General features: G+C 42.0%; 2 protein-coding genes across 5 annotated transcripts; both read left to right on the top strand.

The window, feature by feature from the left end:
* The first annotated feature begins 1,666 nt into the window (after positions 1 to 1,666).
* Positions 1,667 to 10,123, top strand: LOC115529483 (butyrophilin subfamily 2 member A2-like). 3 transcript variants are annotated; one of them, XM_030338251.1, is made up of 7 exons: positions 1,667 to 1,775; positions 3,405 to 3,504; positions 3,707 to 4,030; positions 4,181 to 4,465; positions 5,007 to 5,108; positions 5,199 to 5,204; positions 5,237 to 10,123. In XM_030338251.1, exons 2-7 carry the CDS (start codon positions 3,465 to 3,467, stop codon positions 5,254 to 5,256), a joined length of 777 nt encoding a protein of 258 aa, XP_030194111.1. In that variant the 5' UTR covers positions 1,667 to 1,775; positions 3,405 to 3,464; the 3' UTR covers positions 5,257 to 10,123. The 3 variants fall into 3 exon arrangements, with proteins under 3 accessions (XP_030194111.1, XP_030194109.1, XP_030194110.1); XM_030338249.1 differs by having other exon boundaries at positions 5,199 to 10,123; XM_030338250.1 differs by having other exon boundaries at positions 1,723 to 1,839; positions 5,199 to 10,123.
* A 4,542-nt stretch (positions 10,124 to 14,665) lies between these two features.
* Positions 14,666 to 22,725, top strand: LOC115529476 (butyrophilin subfamily 2 member A2). Of its 2 annotated transcripts, XM_030338236.1 has the most exons (7): positions 14,667 to 14,792; positions 18,706 to 18,773; positions 18,950 to 19,048; positions 19,253 to 19,582; positions 20,730 to 21,017; positions 21,679 to 21,780; positions 21,871 to 22,725. In XM_030338236.1, exons 3-7 carry the CDS (start codon positions 19,009 to 19,011, stop codon positions 21,924 to 21,926), a joined length of 816 nt encoding a protein of 271 aa, XP_030194096.1. In that variant the 5' UTR covers positions 14,667 to 14,792; positions 18,706 to 18,773; positions 18,950 to 19,008; the 3' UTR covers positions 21,927 to 22,725. The 2 variants fall into 2 exon arrangements, with proteins under 2 accessions (XP_030194097.1, XP_030194096.1); XM_030338237.1 differs by lacking the exon at positions 18,706 to 18,773 and having other exon boundaries at positions 14,666 to 14,792.

The raw sequence follows: 22,725 nt of genomic DNA, 5'->3' as shown, positions 1-22,725 counted from the left end.
AGCATACCGCAAAAAACGTAAGATGGATTCAAGTTCCAGTCCCCAAATTCAGTCGAACCAATACTTGGACATTTGTGATGGACAGAGCTGCCTTCAGTTTTGGGCCATGAACAGGCGCACTCTCCCCTCTTTGTTCAAGGTGGCGGTAAGAGTTAGGGCAGTCCCTGCATCAAGTGCACCTGTCGAATGTGTGTTCACTGTTCAGCCATGGCGGGGTGATAATGCGACCCCATCGTTCACAACTCAGTGACTAAGTACTGTCAAATTACATTTTTTGCAAATGCAATGCATTGTAAGACGATGTATGTCGCTAGGCAAGATCGCTACCAGCTTTCAGGCTTGTGTGTTACTATTTCCCCTTCCTACAGTATTTGTATGTAATATTACTTTTGAAATATTCATTTTTTTCATGTCTGATGCCATGTGTTGCAAATAATATTCTACAAAATGTAGGGAGATTGACTGATTGACTTGAACTGTTCTTGTATACAGCCACCTAGAAGTTCTATTTGATTCTGTTCATAGGTTGGAGGTAATGATCATAAAAACATTTTCAAACTATTCACATAATGGTTTTGGAATGTTTTGAATAGTTTGAGTTATTAATGTTAAGACATTGTTATCGTTAATGTTGAAATAAAACTCAACTTATGAACCACTCTCTTTGCCGATTTTTAAATGTGGAAACTGGGTTAGATCATCAGATTTTTGTATGACTTGACTTGTGACTTAATTGACCTGAGCAATGACTTGACTTGTGACTTGCTTGATTCTCACCAGAGTGACTTGGGACTTGCTTGAGACTTGAAGGTTATGATTGGAGACTTGCTTGTGACTTGCACATGAGTGACTTACCCCCACCTCTGCAAACTGAAGCTGCCCATTAGCAGCCTGAATGAGGAGTTTATGGTTATGTTGTGCATGGATTTAAGCTAGACCAGGGTCACCTAAACAAAAGGACTTAAAAGACATGTATTAGGCCTATTATGAAATACTTTGAATGAGTTATTCACATATAGTCGGGAATGCCAGTGTGTTGTTAGGCTCACCATTCAAAGCAAATATACGCCTTTAGGCCTAATAATTAAATAGTTTGTGTATTCATGAGTTCAGCCTTGAAGAGAGGCCAGTTGTAAGGCCCATTTGATAAAGTAAAATAATATGAATAGTGCATCAACATCAAATGTTGAATTGTGAAACAATAAACATAATCTTGACTTTGAACATGCAACAGTGTAGCCAATGATTCACTTTTACTCAATGCACACTAATTGCCTACTTCATGGCTGGTGATTATTTCATATTTTTGCATTTAAAAAATAATCTCTGGTTTTAAAGTAGGGCTTCCCTACCTGTCTGCTTTAATTCACTGTTGCAGTCAGAAGATAATTGATTGGATATTGGAACATTTAATAATTACTCTGTAGCCACCAAGTTCTGTGAAAGATTCATTGTAAAAACTTATGTTAAAAATGTGTGCATCTGTTTTGTCTCTTGAATTATGCTGAGGCTATACATCTCCACTGAGCCATGGAGAAGCCTGATCGTATAAAAGTATAGGCTATATGCTCTTAATGATTGCGACTTTTCGTTTGTTGCTTTGTGGTAGTGGTGGAAGGACCCTTGAGTCTTGCTGCCTGCAGGGCACAGGAAATTGTTAATCCGGCCCTGCCTATCCCCCATAATGCATAATTCATGCAGTGGCCAATGAGATCACAGTTGCCGCTAGAATAACCCTGCATGCATCGAAAACACATTTCCAAGGACATACAAAGGTAAATTGCCTACGTATAATACTTTTGGACATCCTCTCCATCTGTAGGCCTACGTGTTTGCCAGGTGTGTCCTTCCTGCGTGTTATGTAGTTATATAGGTTATTGTATCGATACAAAAGCCTATATCATTTATCAATCCGGACTTAATCTTTCGGATCTGTTTCACTATTGCCACGTGTTACCAGTGAATCAACGCTCTGGTATCTCAATTATTCCTTATTTGAGAATAGCGCTACTTGAGATACCAGAGCGTTGATTCTGGTACGCTACCTGTGAATCAACGCGCTGGTATCTCAAGTATCCTATTCTCAATTTGAGAATAGGATACCAGAGCGATGATTCACAGGTAACTTCATTTCCACATTTAGAGGTGTAGGCCTACAGTGAGCAGCCTGTGGTGTAGATGTTTGAGATTCTCAAACATCTACACCACATGCTGCTCACTGTAGGCCTACACCTGTAAATGTGTTTCCCTTTTAAAGTTGAACCAGTTCGTTAGGTAGTTATTGTGTCCTTCGATGTTCACGAGGATCAACGCACTTCCCTGTCTCTCTTCTGTCTGCTGTCTTAACAACTCAGTGAATACAATTTTAACACCTTAAAAGCTGCCATGACCGCGACATATACAACACAATCGCTAAAGATTCCCCTTTTTCTCTTGGGAGAACTCCCTCTTTCACTTTCGCTCTTCAGGAAACAAGGAACACGTTAATATCCTCGATATGGTTTGTATGTATAGTTTACACAAACGAATCAAACGCTGCATTATCAAACTATCCAACTAACTATCCAAAAAGTCGCACGCAGGGTACTTGTGTCGTTGTGTAACTTCTATGAGCGTTATAATGTACGATATCATATGAAATGCGCCTGCCCTAAAGGCGACCGTGGGTGTGGTCGCCCGGTTCCGTGTTCCATGGGGGAGCCACAATACTATTTGTGGCCTGCCTTAACCTGCAATTGGGCCCTGGGGCTGAGCGGTATCGTAGGCCCCCTGAGAGGGGGTCTTACAATGAAAACGTGTAAATGCATGTGTCCAGAGTGCAAAACGTATTAAAAAAAAAAATCATATCAAGTGATGGACAGAAAATTCGACAAATACCAAAGCAATATGATTTTTATTAGTATTTTCAAGCCCTATGATCTTTGTAGGCCCCAAGAAATCACATTGTTTTTGGCCTACGCCGATCGGGGGCCTATCCTGAGCCAGTATATTAAATAAAGCTCATGATGGGCCCCTGATCGTTGTAGGCCCTGGGGCTTTGGTAAGCCTGTGCATTAAGGCGGCCTTGCCTGGACCCGGGTATTAAATAAATCGCATGAGCGTTTTGAGCACAGTATCGGGCCGAGCCCTAAAGTCCTACTGCATATCCCTACGTGCAGGACATGTTCTAAAAATAGAAATAGTCTACACGAGGTAACAATTGTGTTGAGGACGTTATTTTTAAATCAATAGCATTGTAATGATATAGTTTAGAGATTATTGTTTATACATTGTAAAATGTATTATTATTATTACTACTATTATTATTATCTATACAAGGGGTACCGTGCAACTTTGTCAATTATGTTTAATTGTCATTTTGGGTAAGGATGTGCATGTTTTAATAACATTTATTGTTCTATTAGAGGCAAAGGCAGATGTCCATGTTCCACTGATTAAGTCAAGGGAGCCTGTCCAGGCCTCTCATGGAAGTCATCTTCATCCTGTTGATCCACCTTTTTGAAGGTAAAACATCCCATAATTACCAACACCCTTTTTTGGTTGTCATACTGTTGCCACATGTTACTACTAGAGTCAGAGGAGAGTGTCCAGTAGAGTGTCCACTACATGCTCTGCATGTAGCAAGGTGGATGATAGAGAAGTGGGCTGTGTTCCCCATCCTCACAACCTCTCTTCTTCCTCTTCATTGGGTCATCTCTCTGTCTAGGGGAAGCTCACACCATGAGGGCCCTGGTCGGTGACAACGTCATTCTGTCGGTCGATACTCAGACGTCGTCAGACATCGGCGAGGCTATAGTGGAGTGGTCCAGGAAAGACCTGGCTCCTGATATTGTCCATCTGCATGAAAACCGTCGGACCATTTTTGAACATCAGAATCCGGCATACAGAGGCAGGACGATGCTGTCAGCAGAAGATCTGGAGATGGGAATCATCTCCCTCAAACTGCCAAACGTCCGTCAGGCCGATGAGGGGAACTACACCTGCCTGTTCAAGTCCAAAGAAAACAAGTACTTCGTCCAGCTTCTTGTAGGTAAGATAGCTACCGGTAGGTTGGAACAAGAAACGACCCTTTTTTAGCGGTCGAGACAGATTCTACTACTAATATAGTAGAACTACCCCCCCCTAACCCCACCAAAAACGGACCTCCTCTTCCCTGTCATTACCCTAACCTCACCCCCAGGTGCAGCCTCCTCCCCAGTCATAACCCTGGAGGATTACACCAGCAGCGGCCTGGTTCTGGACTGCCGGGCTAAAGGCTGGTACCCAGAACCAAAGCTCTCCTGGTGGAACGCTGATGGACACCTCCTGCCCGCCGTAACCATGACTTCCAACCAGGACCCCGACCGACTCTACAACATTTCCAGCACCGTGGAGGTGGAGTGGGAGAGCCTCAGCAGACCCTTCACCTGTAGAGTTCACCAGGAGCTCTTCAACCAGACCAGGGTGACGGAGATACACCTTCCTGGTAGGTCCTGTTATGTCTGGTGATGATATCCCTGGACGTAGCGTCTGGGACGTCACCCATTGGTTAATGCAAGAGTTCTATGACGGTGAAGACTTCATGTACCGTAATTTTCGTACTATTAGCTGCGGCTTTTTTCCCATTTTGCGATTCTGTGGCTTATATAACGGTGCGGCTAATCTTTGAATTCTATAGCTAACGGCCACTAGGTGGCCCCCTAAATCTATGGATTTTTAAGCGGCGGGCTCCAGTGCGGCTTATGTATGTAAACATCATTCAATTTAGCTGCTGCGGCTTAGCCTATACTCCGCCTTATAGTGCGGAAAATACGGTATATGGAGCGTCAACACTTCTATATCTGGCAGCACAGTTTATAACATTGAGGGTGGTTGTATGAATGCCTCGCACTAGCCTACGGCCAAAACGTATTCGTATTAACCAGACGTCATGAATGTCTCTAGATTTAGGCCTGCCGTGGGATGTTATTGGCAGATGCGATGTTATAGACAGATTCTATAAAAATGTAAATGTACTTGCTCTGCAGAGAACATCATTTCTGGTTTGGCCCGGTCTTGTGGAACTAGCGATGGATGGATTGCTTTTGGGATGGTGCTCCTTTTGGTGGCTGTTGTTGTTATTATTATCGGTGAGTACATAGTATTTTTAAGATAATGAGATGCTTTCATTTATTAAATGAATTTCAGCCAGGTGCCAACTCTCATACTGTTCTGTCCAGCCTACAGAACCCTTTGTAGAAAATCCTAGAACGAGATGGAAAGAACGGGCCAAAATGAAGATTTGAGATCCTAAGACACCCACACAAGCAGCCACTGCCCACTATGTGCCTCTAGCTGCCTGCTACTGCTCGCTATCTGTCTCTTGCTTGCTGCTAAAGCCCACTTTGTGCCTCTTACTAGCTGCTACTGCTCGCTATGTGCCTCTAATGGCGTGTTTCCAACGGTGGATGCGTTTAGGCCCAGTACGATTAGGTCCGATAGTGTAGGTGCAGTTAGGCACAGCCATGTTGCGGCTCGCGTTTCCTCCACCGACCGAATACTTTACGGTAGGGTCGGGTTTAAGCCGGATGGTGATAGCCCCTGTAGCTACGTAAGCATCGTGACTTCATAGAAGCCAGACGCAGTGTTGCCTGCTAATAAATCCAAGGAAAAAGAATTGGGTGACACAATAAACAAAAATGTAGGACGTCCAAGAAGGACAGCAAACTTTTGCTTTCATCCTTGTCCAGAAGTACCTTGGGGGTACTGTGTTTGTTTGTTATTATCCCCAGGGCTGGGTATCGTGGCCAATTTCCTAAATTGATTCGATTTCGTAAGGTTCATAAGGTTCTGACTCGATTAATCACTATTCGATTCAATCTGCTCTTAAACAATGAAAATAGCTCAACTGTGTTACAAAATACAATTGTACTTTAATTTTTCTCTTCATCTTAAACAACAGGTTTTAAGTGCAAACTTGTAAATTGGAGCTGTAAACAAAACTGTCTCATGTCTAAAAAGGACAATTTTGAAATAAGAAAGGAATTGCAAGTGAAAGGGTACTTGAACAACATTCCATCACTGCATATTGCATTAAGGCATTGTTTATTAAGGTACAAAAATAATAATAATGGTAACAAAAAAAAATATATATATTCGATCTCATGCCCTGTGAATCGATATTGCAAAATGTAAATTAAATCGATTTTTTTACCCAGCCCTAATTATCCCCCGGTCGCACGGAAGTGATGATTCTGTCGACCAATTAACGGACGGCGTGTGTAGCTCAAACATGTTGGCACCCTTTTAGACTGCTTGGTGCCCCAACGGATGAGCACAGAGAGATAAGTACGGCTAAGTCTGGTCCCCGCACACTTCTGGCGGTGGAAACGCGAACCGCTCTGCACCTATTCATACCTAACCAAACCGCACCCACCGGTAGAAACGCGCCCTAACTAGCTTCTACTTCCATCTATAGCTGCGTTCACACACACACGTAAATCCTGCTATTCTCCTGATGGGCCTTATGTTTGAACGACATATCCTGACATTGCTATCCCGAAAATCTCCTGAACCCCTGTGCCTGGGGTACTTTATCCTTAGGTAATGTTAATTACCTTATAATTGAATGAGGAGTATAAAGTCTGTATTTCTCACACCACTTGAGTTGGCGTGTTGAGAGTTCAACACGCACGTTCAGAGTCATTCTTGGCGAAAGCTAAAAGATAGGTCTTATCATAACCCTAAAAGTACACATCATTCAAAAAACGACATAACATGAGTTCACAGCTGCACGCGTATATATCATTTTTTTATTTTTTTTTTATTTACAACAATAGCTGAACATTATAGGGTCCCGTCCTTTTACTCCCTGTTTTGTCAGTTAAACACAGAAATCTATTACATTTGTCCCTGCAGTCATTTGCAATGCCTTTTTCTTCGTTGTTTCTTCTATTTGTGTCTAACTCATGCTCCAATCTTTCATCGATCGATGTGGATGCAACGGAATACTATCTGATGCATCGGTGCAGCAACATTTAAGATGATCGCAATGAGTTCTTTCCGTTCCACCTCCGTGCTGTCTGTGGTCAAACCAAAACCACCTGGATTGACAGCGGCCGCACTTATCCCGCCTCTTGCAAGCCCAGTTCGCCGAGCTCTGAACCCCTTTTTGATTCTACTGATGTTGCAATAACATCGATGTCCGCATATCAAGCGTGAATAAGTGTGAATCACCCTCAGGCTCAAATGTCCTGATTTACAAATGCGGCGAAAAGGCAGAGGACATGTGTGAAAACGACTTGTGTCTCTAACTGAGCAGGCGCGTTGTTAGACCTGGGCATTCGAGGCTATAGCCCTGGATCTTTTGGGAATAGCCCCGGATCGCTGTGCCGTCAAAAGTAAAAAGAAAATAATGATGAAGAAAATACCCCCGTAGAGTATACTTCTTTGTGGTTGCATTACCAGTAGCCAGAGATGCAACATTGTAAACAGTGAAAACCGCAAAATTCTGACGTGTCCATATATGGGCAGATTTAGAATAATTTGTTGCAAATTCACCGGTATTCTTTCTTCTCTATGCATAGTGTATCACGTCGATATGGCTGTTTCGTGCTGCCAGCCTTTTATTAAGATCGGAGAGTGTTGAGAAGGACAGTAATAAAATATCTTTGGTAAAACTCTTGCAGAGGCAAAGATGGGAAATACTATCAAATGTATTATTTAAACCAGTATGAATATTACCGTAGGTTACCAGGCAATTGAATAACGCCTACACACACACACAAACACACACACACACCCGACCTGAGTCTGACATGATGATTGGTCCTTCCTTTCCTTCTCAAACTACATTACAATTGCATATTTCGTCAGCCCGATTTTCAAATTTTCTCGGAGGACAGACCTCCGAACCCCCCTTTTAAAGGACTGTAACTCCTGGGCTACAGCCCCGAATGTTTACAACTGCTAGCCACGCTCATGCAGTGGAGGAACTATAAGTTCACTTGAGATGTCAATTATATTATAAATTAAATGGAATATAGTAATACATCAGGCATCTGATATGAATTAAAATACAGTTTGATCCAACTGCGCATTGTTTGGTTGAGCACCACCTAGCCACCGTAGGATAATTCTACAGGTCTGTGAAAGTCTGCAGGACACTACCATTATTGACGCAAAGAATTGCAAAGAATTACGAAGCTCACTTCGATGAGCCAGTATTTTCTGAAGCCAATATGCGTGACTTTTTTATTGATGCATAACTTTATTAGAACTGATGATTCTTATGCATATTTGTGTTTTAGTTACCTTTTTGCTAGATGTGTATTTTAGTTTTTGTAAGTATGGCACCAGGCTGCTTGAGCGTTATCCCTGTTGGGGATGAGTTTGCTTGTATCAGGTTAGTGATGTGGTGTTCTGTGCTATACTTTTTTTGATACAATACTATGTAGATCAACTGTTATTCTGGATGCTAGAAGCCATTACCCTGGCGGTTTGTTTACATTAATGGCATCACTAGAATTCCGTTACCATTTTGACTCCGTTTCACTAAAAGGAGCAGTAGGCTAAATTTCGAGGAAATTCCCCCTGCCCTAAGCCCCTCCCAAACAAAGGGCAAATATTGTGATATTCCTGGTTGGCAGCTACAAACTATCCAGTATTGGTGTTTTTTTATGATATTCCTGATGTAAGTCACTACGGAAAATGTTCATCTTTTGTATAGCCTTGCTGAGCGTTTGCTAGAATGTTTCCTTGGTGGAGCTGGCATATTCCTTAGCAGCTGTATATTGCTAGTTTTACCCCATTCACCTTTACTCTTACCATGGTTTGTCTGCACTGAATAATGTAGCCTACTCGACGTCTAATAGTACGTACAACATGTGGGGCCAGAGCAACAGCAACACAGAGACTTCATACCATTGTGCACCAAGTGCCCACCTCTCAGGACATCGTCCTTAAAGCAAGTCGGACTTATTGCATTGAAGTTAAATTGTGAGCCAATCTCTTGTGGTGTTCTGTCTGCCAGTTTACTTTCACACTTGCATGTCCTTACATTAATGGTCCCGAGTCGAAACGCATTACTCTAATTTCGCTCCATTCGTAGGCCTATTATATTGGAATAAATCACTATATCCTACTTGACTATTAACCCTATACTAAACAATATATATGATATATCACACATATCGCGCTAAACAGGATCTTCACACTTGATCAGATAGAAGAGAGAATCAGATAAATTGCCTCTCATAAGGTCTGCGTATTCCAGAAAGAAATAGGCTAATTCAACTTGCTCTGTCAATGCTCTGTCAGCTCGCCCGACTGCATGTCAGGCTACCCGGGGTGTACGTATCACACAAGGGGACAGAGGGGGAGCTGACTAGAGTGAGTGATGATTGGACTAGGTTGTTCTGAGATCCAGGCTAAAAACGACAGCAAGTTCCTACCCTATGTTACCTGCTCCACCTCACCGGCTAGACCCGACTCAACAGCAGAATCCTGCTCTATAATATCTCCTCCACCTCACCTGTTAGGACCTTGACTGAACACAAGGTTCCCTCTCCAAGACCCTTTTAGAGAGGGTGACATTGACTATTTACAGCCAATCAAAAGACAATTATCCTAAAAATATATATTTGTAGTGTACTTTTCTCATTGTTAAATAAATAACAAAAACCTTCCTGGCTCCAAAAGTGGATCGTTTTAAGAAGCGGTAATGAACCGGTTGAATGAATAAATTAAAAAGTAAAAGAAGGTAAAATGTGCAACATATAAAAAAAGAATGCATTGTGCGATATATTCTTTCTTCATATGTCTGGAGACCATTAGTATTCTCTGCTCCAACAACTCAACATAACAGGTCGATACTAACATAACAGTTTACACATGGTTATGTTTAACCGATATTAACACAACAGTTTACCATACATGGTTATGTTTAACCGAAGGAATATTTTGTTTCGTATGCACATTGTTGTGTGTGTGTTTGTGTGTGACTTCTATGCAGCTTTAATGTCCCTATATTGTTTGCCATTTTCTATGTTTTGACTGAACAGCACCTTTCTACTCTTGCTTCGAAAAGCCCCTCATACATTTCATCACATGTACTTAAATTATCTGCATTTCATTCTACCATGAATAAAAAAATAATTGATTCTCGGCTAATGCGTTTTTTATTATTATATTAAAAAAAAAAGGTTTATGCCCACCTTTTCATGAGTCTCGCTGTACCAATTTACTACAGGTGGAAAATAGCAGCATTCTAAAACCTGCAACAATGCATCTCTCCTTGCTCTAAACAAGTTAAATGTTTCTTTTGTACGTTGTCCCTGTTCAAATTTAGTCTGAAGACGATCTTAACAATGAGGTATTCCCACTCTTTTATCCCTGCAACTATCAGGTTACTAAATGATGACAAAAGTAAGGAGTAGGTGGAGAGCACACCAGTGTTGCTGGGTGTTTCCGGGGGCAGGGTGGTTGTTACTGACGGGCTGAAATGAATTGTGAGTTAAATGTGTGTGTTGGATTGCCTTTGATATATGTTTTTGTCTACCTCCTATTGCTATTTATTGTATTTATTAAGTAATCTATTATGTGAGACTGGAAACTGTGAACGAAATTGCCCATTTTGGGATAAATAAAGTTTTCTAATCTAATCTACAAAGCAAATAAATATAATTAATGTGATGGGTCGTTTGCTGATCAACGCCGCCCTCTGCTGGCAGTTGTTAAAACACGACCAACCTTTCATATCAACAGATAAAACAGGATTACAATGCTCTCAGTTAAATTTCGTTAGCCTTAAAGGCTATAACTTTAATGATGTTTAACTCTATCGAGGGTTGAGTCTTTTAATCAAGACGCACACATTAGGGATTGAAGGAAATATGTTTAACTGGGTTCTGGATTTTTTTAAACAAGAGGAGTATTCAGGTTAAAATGGGCCCAGAAATTTCTAAGAGGATTGGGGTAGAAAATGGTACCCCTCAAGGCAGTGTGGTAAGCCCATTGTTGTTTAATATCATGATCAACGGTATTTTTTCAAATGTACAGCCTGGAATTGGTAGATCTTTATTTGCAGATGATAGCAGTTTATGGAAAAGAGGGAAGAATGTTAAGCATATTGTGAAGAAACTGCAGGAATCAATAACACAAGTGGTGGAGTGGGGAGAAAAGTGGGGATTTAGGTTTTCTATGGATAAGACCAAAACTATGTTCTTTACAAGAAATAAAATAGATGAAGAGATAAAGGTGAGGCTCTATGATAAGAATGTGGAGAGGGTTAAGAGTTTTAAATTTCTGGGGTTGTTTTTTGATGAAAGAATTACCTGGAGGGTCCACATCACAAAAGTTTGACAAGTGCAAAAAAGTGCTGAGTAGATGCCTATCTGGAATGGATTGGGGGACAAAATGCTGCTTCATTAAAGCAAATATGTGTATATTTGATAAGATCTATGGAGTATGGAAGTATTGTATATGGGTCTGCGTCTGAGTTGGATATAATTCAAGCTAAAGCACTTAGGATATGCTTAGGAGCTGTGAGAACAACCCCAGTATGTGCATTGCAAGTTGACGCAGGGGAGATGCCACTTTGGTTGAGGAGAAAACAGTTACTGGATAATTACTGGGTTAATTTGATGGGACAGAGGGAAGATCATCCAGTTAGAGTGGCGACTCAAGCAAGCTGGGAGAGAGGGGTAGCAAAGATCAAGAAACTGAAGCAACAGGAGCGGCTTTTATGGTTCAGAGGTTAAAGGTGGAGTCATATGAGGACATCCGATTTTTTGCATGTTTTTACTATTGAGTTATATGCTATTTTAATGGCAATAAAGTGGTCTGAGCAACTTGTAAATCAAAAAGTATTGATTTGTAGTGATTCTGTTTCAGCCATCACTAGTATTGGGTTAGGGACAGCGAAGAGCCATCAGGATCTTATATATGAGATCCTGATGGCAATTAGAAGTGTGTCTTTGAGAGGAGTGGTGATCTCTCTGAAGTGGGTCCTAGCCCATACAGGAATCTCAGGAAATGAGAAAGCGGATAAATTAGCTAAAGTAGCTGTAAAGAAGCAAAATGTGGAAGTAACATTACATCTGTCTAAGGCTGAGGGGAAATGTCTTGTGTGGAGGGGGATCATGGCCCAGTGGCAACAATTATGGGAGAGAGAGACTAAAGGGAGACATTTATTCTCAGTAAATGGAAGAGTGACTGAGTCAACTAAACCTTGTGGGATGAGAAGAAAATGATGATAACGCTCCCTCGCAGCCACTATCTTTTCACGTAAGTAACTGCCAGCTTCAGTTCGGAGCGGTATCTGTTAAGAATTCCCCAGACTTCTAGTGGATGAAAATATTAATAACAAACCTTGATTGTAATGAGCTCATGAAGTAAATATAGCTGCATGATATGAACAGAATTATGTCCGAGGAAATTGAAATGGCAATCATTTGGTTGAATGTGTTTTGGTCATTCTGCATCAGGTGACTGACCGGAGTAAATATATATATATATTCAGAGAAACGTTCTATTAGTAAACGCAGTCGAAGAAATTCTTTCAATTGAAATGCTTTGGTTTGACTTTCGTTCTGTGTAGGACGCAATAAGTCAGACAATCGTGTGAATCGTGCAGATTCAATAGATTAATTTTCTTGAGCATAAGCACGAAATAACGTTTTTCCGCATTTACAGGTGGGTCACTGACTCACAGAATACGATGGTCTGTTATGAACCGCAGATTGTGACCCATCGGATTGTGACCCATCGTGGATTGTGACCTATGCTTCAGATCGCTCAGCATCACACCAAACGTAGGCAAAGGGACCTCTGACCGCCCTAAATTGGTGCCGTAATAAATTGTGCTTCTAATCAAGGGATAATTAAAAAATATTGGATGCACACGTAAAGCTATGGAGAGGGCCTCCGACAGTGTCTTCCACGACCGAGAGGGCTCTCCGTCTCTACGTACAACACTTTACGGAGTAGGATGAACTGGCCTTTATGCTGCATGCAAATCCACCCAAGCCACTGCGATCACACACACACTACACACACTTATTTCATAAACTACAGTAAAAAAGAACAACGGTGGGCATTATAACAACCCCCCCCCCCCCCCACCTTGTTATTAAATGTGCTTAATAAATACATTTGATTTCATTTTATTAGCAATAAAGACCTATACTATGGACAGGGGCAGGGTGTTTACGGTCCACCACCATGAGTTTCCCCATAACAAGTAACAACAATCTGTGTTTAATTACATTGATTTAGCTTTGAGGCCAGTAGGCTATTTTTCCTATAGGCTACTGTGTAAAATGCTGTTTAGAATTAACGTTTGTATCAACAAAGACCCATCAGCATGCCGCCACAGAGGCATGATGCTGATGGGTCTTTCTTTCTTGATACAAACGTTAATTCCGAAAAGGCCTTTTTGCTCCAGCCACTCAACGTGCTGTTGCGCACACACACACACACACACACACACACACACACACACACACACACACACACACACACACACACACACACACACACACACACACACACACACACACACACACACACACACACACCCTACATTAGGATTAGAAACAACTCATGAATGTTAGGATCCAAACTCATGAAGGTTTGGTTACTTCTTTACCAACTCAGTCAGCCTTTGTCTTGTGGGACCTGTAATGATAGCTCGGCTATACTTATTATCAACCAATAGATTGCGCTATGAGTCTTTATTGTTATAGCCTGACTGGCGTGAAGGTCAAGCGGAAATCAGTTGAACCTGTACATGCAGGGTGAAGAGATTAAAGAGAGAAATGTTTCCTACCATGTAGCATCCATCTCCTCGTCCTATATAAAACGTATATGGTATGAGGTGTTCGTCGAAAAATTGATTATATTAAGCCACCATGTCCTTTGAGTTGCAACAATGCAAAGGTCGATGATACAGCGATTTCAACTGTATGCTATGTTGCAGTTTTCAGAATGGAAAAATGGCATGATGAGAGAAAAAAAAGCTGTTCTGCTAAACCGAAGCGCTGGAAGTCTTCAACATGTTTGTGTTCGCAATGGAATGGGACGACGACATCTTGGAAGAGGTTGGGTTAAACTACTTGTTGTCAATGGGTCATTAAGAACATTACAGCTTGACAATGGGGCAAAGGCCAATTTAATAAATGTCAATGACGTCAAAGCACTAAGCATAAAGAAGATGATAAGGAACATTGTTAAAAATGGCATAAAATAATCTGCTGACTGAGGGAGCGTGTAGACCTTGACTGAACACCAGGATCCTTATGTAACAGCCTTTTACGGGGGTGACCAATCTATGGTGGCAAAAGTAATCCCTTGCCATTTACTGGGGTTCCACTTTTGGGACAACTGATCAAAGGCCAGATCATTCAAATTGACAGAAGTTGTTAGGGCTGATTATGGTCCCACGTTCACGCAACACAAGGGGGTTACGGACCCCTTACGTCCTTGCGGACCCTAATGCGTCCATCGCAAGTGCCTGACGTGCGCCTCCCAAAAATGTTAACCTTCCGTCGAGGCGACGCAGTAGCAAGGCCTGTGATTGAGGTTCACGACTGCGCTAAAGCGTCTGTGTGGTCATTGCGTTGCGTGAACGTGAAACCATAAACAGCCAGTCCAATAGTCCAAAATTCCGAACCCTCCCAGGATTCTTTGCAGCTCACGGAACACGGTGACCACGCCCACGGTCGCCACAGTATTGATCGTAACCCTGGAGTTTTGTCAAATGCTGTAATCGACCCTCTGTTGGCCGGTAGTCATTTTGAACTTGACTTCAGTCAGCCACAGGACTGTTCTGCAAGGTAAATCTCTCTCTCTCTCTCTCTCTCTCTCTGCGGATGTGGGACCGTTTGAGATCGATTGTTTGCTGTCTCCGAGGAATAAATTACTTTCTTCAAACTTAGATTTATATTTTAAATGTTTGGTAAATTGTAGGTTTTTCTATTCGTTTTTCTGTAGGAGATCATGTTAAGATGTTATTGAACGTGGTAGCCTACTGTTATGGATATGCACGAGTGGCATATTGAGGGGGTAATTGGCCACTATTTGTGTGAGGCGGTGGCCCCCTTATTGATCATCACTATGGAAGTAAATCTGTCTGATCGGATTTTGAAAATAAAAAGCCATTGAATTTTAAGCACTGAATATTTGTTCATGGCAAAACGTTTCTGGATTTTTGGCCTCTGAATTTCAGCATTTAAATGTTCAACAAAGAATCTAGTATTGAACGTTAAAAAATTCAACTTAAAAATGTTCAATGTCCCCAAATTCAACATGCCAAAATCAGCTGCAAAATTCAATGTATGAAATTCAGTGTTAACATCTGGAGACCCAAGGAATAGCAATTGATCCTAGATGCTAGATCGCAATCAAGCAAGGAGAGCGGAAATAAGAGCTTCATTCGTTTGATAGTGATGTGAGTTTCGTTCATTCAGTTCGCGTTGGTCAGTTCGCCAAGAAGAATCTTTCAGAATCGTTAGTTAGTTTGTTCATTCAGTCGCGTTTCCGGTAGCGGTGATTCAAATCATGGAATGCACGGTTCTCAGCTGAGTCAGTCAGACTCAGCTCCTCCCTTGTTCTCATTCTCAAATAAACCTGCAAGTCGGTCATCAATCAACACAACATTACAACTAATGCCGCTTTTCCACTGCATGGTACCAGCTCGACTCGACTCGACTCAGCTCGCATTTTTGGCGTTTCCACCACGAAAACATGGTATCTGGTACCTGAAGTGGCTGCTTTTTTTAGTACCGCCTCGCTCTAGGTTCCAAGCGAGCTGAGCCGATGCTAAAAGGTGACGTCGGCAGACGGCCGGCCACTGATTGGCCAGAGAGTGTGACGAAGTCACGAGAGCGACATGGCAACCATGCTGGTAACAGCCATAGCAGCGCCGCAGCCAACATATTCCACTTCTTCAACTTCTTCAACATGCCAGCTAATAATAGTAATCGCATCGATGTCCTCCATTGTTGTTATGTGGGTTCTGTCCATGTGTGGGTTGCGTAGGTGTTGTTTGCGTCGCGTACAAAAATACGTCACGGCCCTTTCGCGCAGCCGACCCCGCCCACGTCCCGGAGGTACTATTTGCATTGTGGAAAACGACCCGTGCTGCTACCGTGTCGAGTCGTGTCGAGTCGAGTCGAGCTACATGTGCGGTGGAAAAGCGGCATAAGTTCCTTTCAGATTAGGACTAATGGTGTAATCCATTTGTATGGTAAGCGGGTACGTCCAAGTCGTAAGATACAAATCTCCCAGCTTTCTTGCGGCATTTGCGGAGGCCCGTCCCCTTTCGGTCGTAGTCGCTTTTCCGTTTCTCATTGGCAAGTCATTGTTATTGATATCAACATTAGCCTCTTAAGCAAAAGCTTTAAGCTTGTGCATGTTTCCGCACGTGAATGACTTCATGTCTGTCTACTCTTCAAACTCACACTTTTCGGTTGGTCGCAAGTTTCAGTTTAATACCCGCTCGCTCTCCTTGCTTGATCAAGATCTAGCATCTAGGATCGATTGCTCTTCCTTGGGTCCACGGATGTTAACACTGAATTTCATGTATTGGATTTTGCAGCTGACTTATGTTGAATTTGGGGATGCTGAACATTTAAATTTCAATTATTTAACGTTGATTGAACAAATAAAGAGTTAAATTGAGAGGGGAAAAATCCAGATACGTTATTTCAATGCATAAATATTCAGTGCTTATAATTCAATAGCTTTTTATTTTCAAAATCCGATGAGATAGATTTACTTCCAAAGATCACGCAGAAAAAAACGAATTTAGTGCCATGCATAAAAAGCATTGAGACGGAGACAGCCTTTGCTAAAACAGCACTGCTTTAGAAACAAGTTGGAATTCGCAATAGCTTCCGCGATCACGTAGGTCGTAGGCTGTTCTGTGGACCAACCAACCGACCGACCGAGTGAGCTAAAAAGGCATTCACAGTGCATCTGCAAGCTGTTAACAACCATTACCAGTGGCGTGCACAGACATTTTGGGGGGCAGGTGCTCAGGGAAAAATAAGGGCACATTAAAGTGTCATTTCGAAGTGAAGAGTGATCATTACCACTTTTCTAAAGCAGCATCCTCCTCAGTGCCATGTCTTGATGTTGATGACCTCACTATGATTGATCTTGATATATTTTTCTATAGCAAGCAGGAGAAGGTCAGAGAGCCGTTCTTCTCCACACAGACTTCTTAGTTTAGTTTTGATAATTTTCAGCTTTGAAAATTATCTCTCCACAGAAGCAGTTGTCACTGGCAATGTTTCATTGATTTTTATCATCTTCACAAAGGCAGGAAAGATGAGCCGGCCACTGTTTTCCCTCAGTATGGCAAAGATTTCTTTGAGGTCTTTTGCAGGAAAGCTGGAGTGGAACACCTTTAGTTCTGTCTTCAGCTGGTCCTCGTCTTCTCCATAGAAATCAGGATGTGGACGGCTTCCTTGGCTTCTGCGTTTGGCGTGCTTACCCAGTTGGCATGTACCGTGAAGGGGTGGAAGGACTGAATGATTCTAGCAGTGGGACTTCAGCTCCCCAGTCACAGTATCCAGAAAGGAGGCTTAGGGGGCAAACAATACACTCTAGACTCAATTCATTTATGTGTTACATCGCCGGTTGGGCAGGGCAGGGGAGTAGGTGTGTGTGGGCAGCAGCTGTGAACTACAGCTGCAACGCGCCTCCGTTTGTGTCCGCTCTGCGCGTTCACGTTGACAAAGGAAGAGAATTGTGTGCGAGGAGGAGGGGCATATATATTGGGCCATTATTATCACACGTTTATAATTGTCGAGCTTTTATAGATGATAATGTCGGCATGGGCCACATACACTGTTTAAAAAAAAAAAAAAATCAGATTATTTTATTTTTTTCAAAAGGGCACTTGATTGGGTCAGGGGGCAAAGGGCAGGTGCTATAGCACCACCTTGGGTCTACCTGTGCACGCCACTGACCATTACCATTAGCTGACTTTATTAACCTGGCCACATGAAATGGCACACACATGTACCCTATCAGCTGCTTAATTTTCTAATGATTATTTTTATGGGTCAATAGAGGTCAATATATATTTTTTATTGTAAGAAAAGTTGAATAAGGTCTGGCCAATCCAGGGCCCCTGGGCGCCTGGGCTGCAGCCTAGCAGGCCACTGCGTTTATCTCTGTCACAAGGATCACATATTCAAAGACAACATTAAATTATTCATTGGCACATAGAGCCAAAAAAAGGCAAATGGAAATTGACCTAACATTTAGGGAACATGTGTTGGCACACATGTTGTAAAAGGATGGATAATATTGTTAAGATCTTTCGGAATCTTATCAGTTCAGATAGGTTTTTATTGTTTTGAATTGTCAGTTGTATGTATTAAATGATCAATCAAGAATATATCACCCATCATCCATACGAGGATAACGGCCCTCTTAACCTACTGGTAGGTATAGTAGGCACCTCATGACCACTGATAACGTCCATTCAATGGAGTGATAACGTAACATTGTGTGGTGATAAGTTATTACCTTTCTATGCATTTCTATGCGTTACGTCATCTCTTGATTGGATGTTCTTGTCTGTGGTTATAACTAATATCCACTGATAACATCCATTCAATAAAGTGATAACGTTCAAAACGGGTGACACATGTCTGTGCAGTTTGGAAGAACACATTAAGGTGCATAGTCCTATACAAGGTACAAGGTTCCTTTCTTTGTCATTCTACAACACAGGGATGCACAACGAGATGCAAGATAAAGTCAGGTGGTACAACAGTGGCGGCTTTAAACCATGTTTATAGGTGAGGCACTCGCACATTCAGATTTGTGAAATAGGCAGAGGTTCCCAGATGCAAAACTAAATAATTGTATACATGAATAGAATATGTCCATGTTGTTTTTCGTCAAAATATCATGTATAATTGTTATGTTGGGTACGGATGTCCATGTTTTAATAATATTTATTATTCTATTTCAGGTAAAGGCAGATGTCCATGTTCCCCTGATTAAGTCAGAGGAACCTCTTCGGGTTTTCTCATGGCAGTCCTCTTTCTGCTGTTGATCAGCTTTTCTGCAGGTAAAATATCCAATAATTACCAATACACTTTTTTTGGTTGTCATACTGTTGCCATAATGTTACTACTAGAGTCAGAGGAGAGTGTCCAGTAGCAGATCCTCTCCTGGCTCCGCATGTAGCAAGGTGGATGTTAGAGACTTGGGCTGTGTTCCCCATCCTCACAACCTCTCTTCTTCCTCTTCATTGGGTCATCTCTCTGTCTAGGGGAAGCTCACACCATAAGGGCACTGGTCGGTGACGATGTCACTCTGTCGGTCGATACTGAGACATCGTCAGACATCGGCGATGATCTAATCTATTGGTACAGGAAAGACCTGGATCCTGATGTTGTCCTTCTGCAAGAAAACGGTCGGACAGCTTATGAATATCAGAATCTGGCATACAGAGACAGGACGATGCTGTCAGCAGAAGATCTGGTTAGAGGAATCATCTCCCTCAAACTGTTCCACGTCCGACTGGCCGATGAGGGGAAGTACAACTGCTTTGTCAGGTCCAGAGAAAACGCGTACTCCTTCCAGATGTCGCTTCTTGTAGGTAAGACTGCTACCGGCAGCGGTGTCAAGTTACGAAGTACAAATACTTTGTTACCTTACCTAAGTAGACATTTTGGGTATCTATACTTTACTGGAGTAATTATTTTTCAGCCTACTTTTTACTTCTACTTCTTACATTTTCACGCACTTATCTGTACTTTCTACTCCTTACTCATTACTCTATTTAATTTCGGCTTGTTTGTATTCCGCCTGGGTTCAAAAAAACAAACAAAAAAACCTATTCAGATAATTCGCGCCATCAGATAGAGTGAATTTGATTGGTTTGATGAGAATAGAAACATATACCATTCTGACACCCTATTGGTTTATACGCGAGCCATGGCACCTGCGCATGACCAGAGCCCGTCTACATTCTCTGACATGACATAAATCGCGCCACATTCCAGCTACAAAATAGCAGACGTAGATGAGCGAAATGTCCCAACCAAGCACTAGTCATCATATCTTCCGCTCCATGAAACACATGTGAATGCTCAGTAGTACACATATATGGTTCTTTAATGTATTTGCATTGTACTAATATGCGTTCATTTTCACAGGTGCATCCCAATTTTTTCAACATTGACATTATAGCCATTAGGTGGCCTTTAGAAAAAAGTTTTTTTGGGGAAGTGGGGCTATAGTGTGCTATAGTTGTGTGCTGTGTGTGTGTCACTAATTCACGGATGGGATAAATACAGAGACCAAATTCCTTGTAAGTGTGAGCATGGCAAAAAAGCTGATTGTAATTCTATAGGCCCCTGTGGCACGGCCTAAGCTTTTGCCCTTAATGGCATTTTTTTCCCCTTGCATTACTTTTACTTTAATACTTTAAGTAGTTTTGAAACCAGTACTTTTATACTTTTACTTAAGTAAAAAGCTTGAGTTGATACGTCAACTTCTACAGAATTATTTTTAAACGCTAGTATCTATACTTCTACTTGAGTAATGAATTTGAATATTTTTGACACCTCTGGCTACCGGTAGGTTGGAACAAGAGACGGCCCTTTTCTAGTGGGTGAGACAGAATCTACTACAAATAAAGTAGAACTACCCCCCCTAACCCCACCCTCAGGGGCACCCTCCTCCTCCCAGTCATAACCCTAACCCAACCCTCCTCCCACTCATAACTCTAACCCCACCCCCAGGTGGAGCCTCCTCCCCAGTCACGACCATAAAGCATTTCAACAGCCACGGCGTGGTTCTGGGCTGCCAGGCTGATGGCTGGTATCCACAACCAGAGCTCTCCTGGTGGAACGCTGATGGACTCCCCCTGCCCGCCGTAACCATGAATACCACCCAGGACCTCGACAGACTGTACAACATTTTCAGCACCTTGGAGGTGGAGTGGGAGAGCCTGAGCAGACCCATCACCTGTAGAGTTCACCATGGGCTCTTCAACCAGACCAGGGAGAGGGAGGTCTACTACTCTGAAGGTGGACGTAGCGTCTGGGACGTCACCCATTGGTTAATGCAAGAGTTCTATGTGAAGTCTTCATGTATATGGAGTGTCAGCACTTAGCTAAGACGTTAGCAGTCAACAACAGCCACCGTTTGTAACTGGCAGCACAGTTTATTACATTGAGGGTCGTTTTATAAATGCCTCACACTAGCCTATGGCCGAAACGCATTCGTATTAACCTAAGCTTATTATTAAAAAACGTAATAACAATTTGAATATGTTTTGAATAATAATTTAATAAACATAATTGTCAACTAGGACCTCGGAAAACAGATCCTAACAAACGAGGAAGACAATCATTGGCTGTGTATTACAAGAATGAAATCCCATTCCTTCCTGTCAAATTAAAATGATGGTGGGTCTTTCTACGTCCTGATCAATACTGCAAAACACCTACAGGCCGTAAGAGGAACTTTAGCCTTCACCAGGGACCTCTAACAGGACATCGGAGGTATCTCATGCTGGCCTCTATCCTGAACAACATAAATAATATTTAGAGTAACTATGTGCTTTTCTCTTCAACTCGAGAAGTCATGAATGCCTCTAGATTTACACATCGGCCTGGCCTGGGATGTTATTGGCAGATGTGATGTTATAGACAGATTCTGTATACATGTAATCTGCTTGCTCTGCAGGATACCTCTTTCAAGATTTGGCCCATCGCAGTCGAAGTACTTATGGATGGTTGGCTTCTCCGGTGGTTTTTCTTTTGGTGGTTTTGGGGGCGTTGGTGATTGGTGAGTACATAGTATTTGTAAGATAATGAGATGCTTTCATTTATTTAATGAATTCCAGCTAGGTGCCAACTCTGATACTGTTATGTCCAGCCTGCAGAACCATTCATGGAAACTCCATGGAACAGAAGGTCAAGAATGAAGATTAGAGCTCATCCTAACACACACCCACACAAGCTGCCACTGCCCACTACGGGTCTCTAGCTACCTGCTACTGTTCGCTATGTGTCTCTAGCTACCTGCTACTGCTCGCTATGTGTCTCTAGCTACCTGCTACTGCTCGCTATGTGACTCTTGCTAGCTGCTGCCCACTTTGTGCCTCTAACTAGCTGCTACTGCCATCTATGTGCCTCAAATTAGCTTCTACTGTATGTGCCTCTCACTATCTTTCACTTCAACAGATTTTCATCAGGGTGGACAAAATCATTCGGAGGGACTATATAAGATCACATGAGATGCTTATAATATTATAAATGAAATGGAATATAGTAATACATTAGGTATCTGATATGAATTACAAAACAGTTCGATCCAACTACGCATTGTGTTTGGTTGAGCACCTTACTAGCCACGCTAGTATAATTCTACAGGTCTGTGGAAGTCTGCAGGACACTACCATTATGGCCTTCTATTTAGATAACGCTGAAGCAAAGAATCACATTTTGTAACTTCTAACATTTGCAAATTTTTTGAGTTAATTATTGAATATTCATTTGTTTACATTGCAACATGCGTTTGTTTATTTATTTAGATGCATTTCATTTGCCTAATTGCATATTCACAGGGTTAGTACTGTGGAGATTTACATTGCAAAAGAGTTCCTGTGGTTAAAGGACTACGTACCCAAGATGCATTGCACTGTACTAAGTGTATGTGCTAAGTGACTAGAGTGAACAAGCGATGCTTTGAAAGATGTACATGTGCGAGATTGCTCAGTAAAGTTACCTG

The sequence above is a fragment of the Gadus morhua genome, chromosome 17 (genome assembly GCF_902167405.1).
Source record: "Gadus morhua chromosome 17, gadMor3.0, whole genome shotgun sequence".
Taxonomy (NCBI): Eukaryota; Metazoa; Chordata; class Actinopteri; order Gadiformes; family Gadidae; genus Gadus; species Gadus morhua.
Note: the sequence above shows the minus strand (reverse complement) of the source record. Positions and strands in the feature narration are given on the sequence as shown.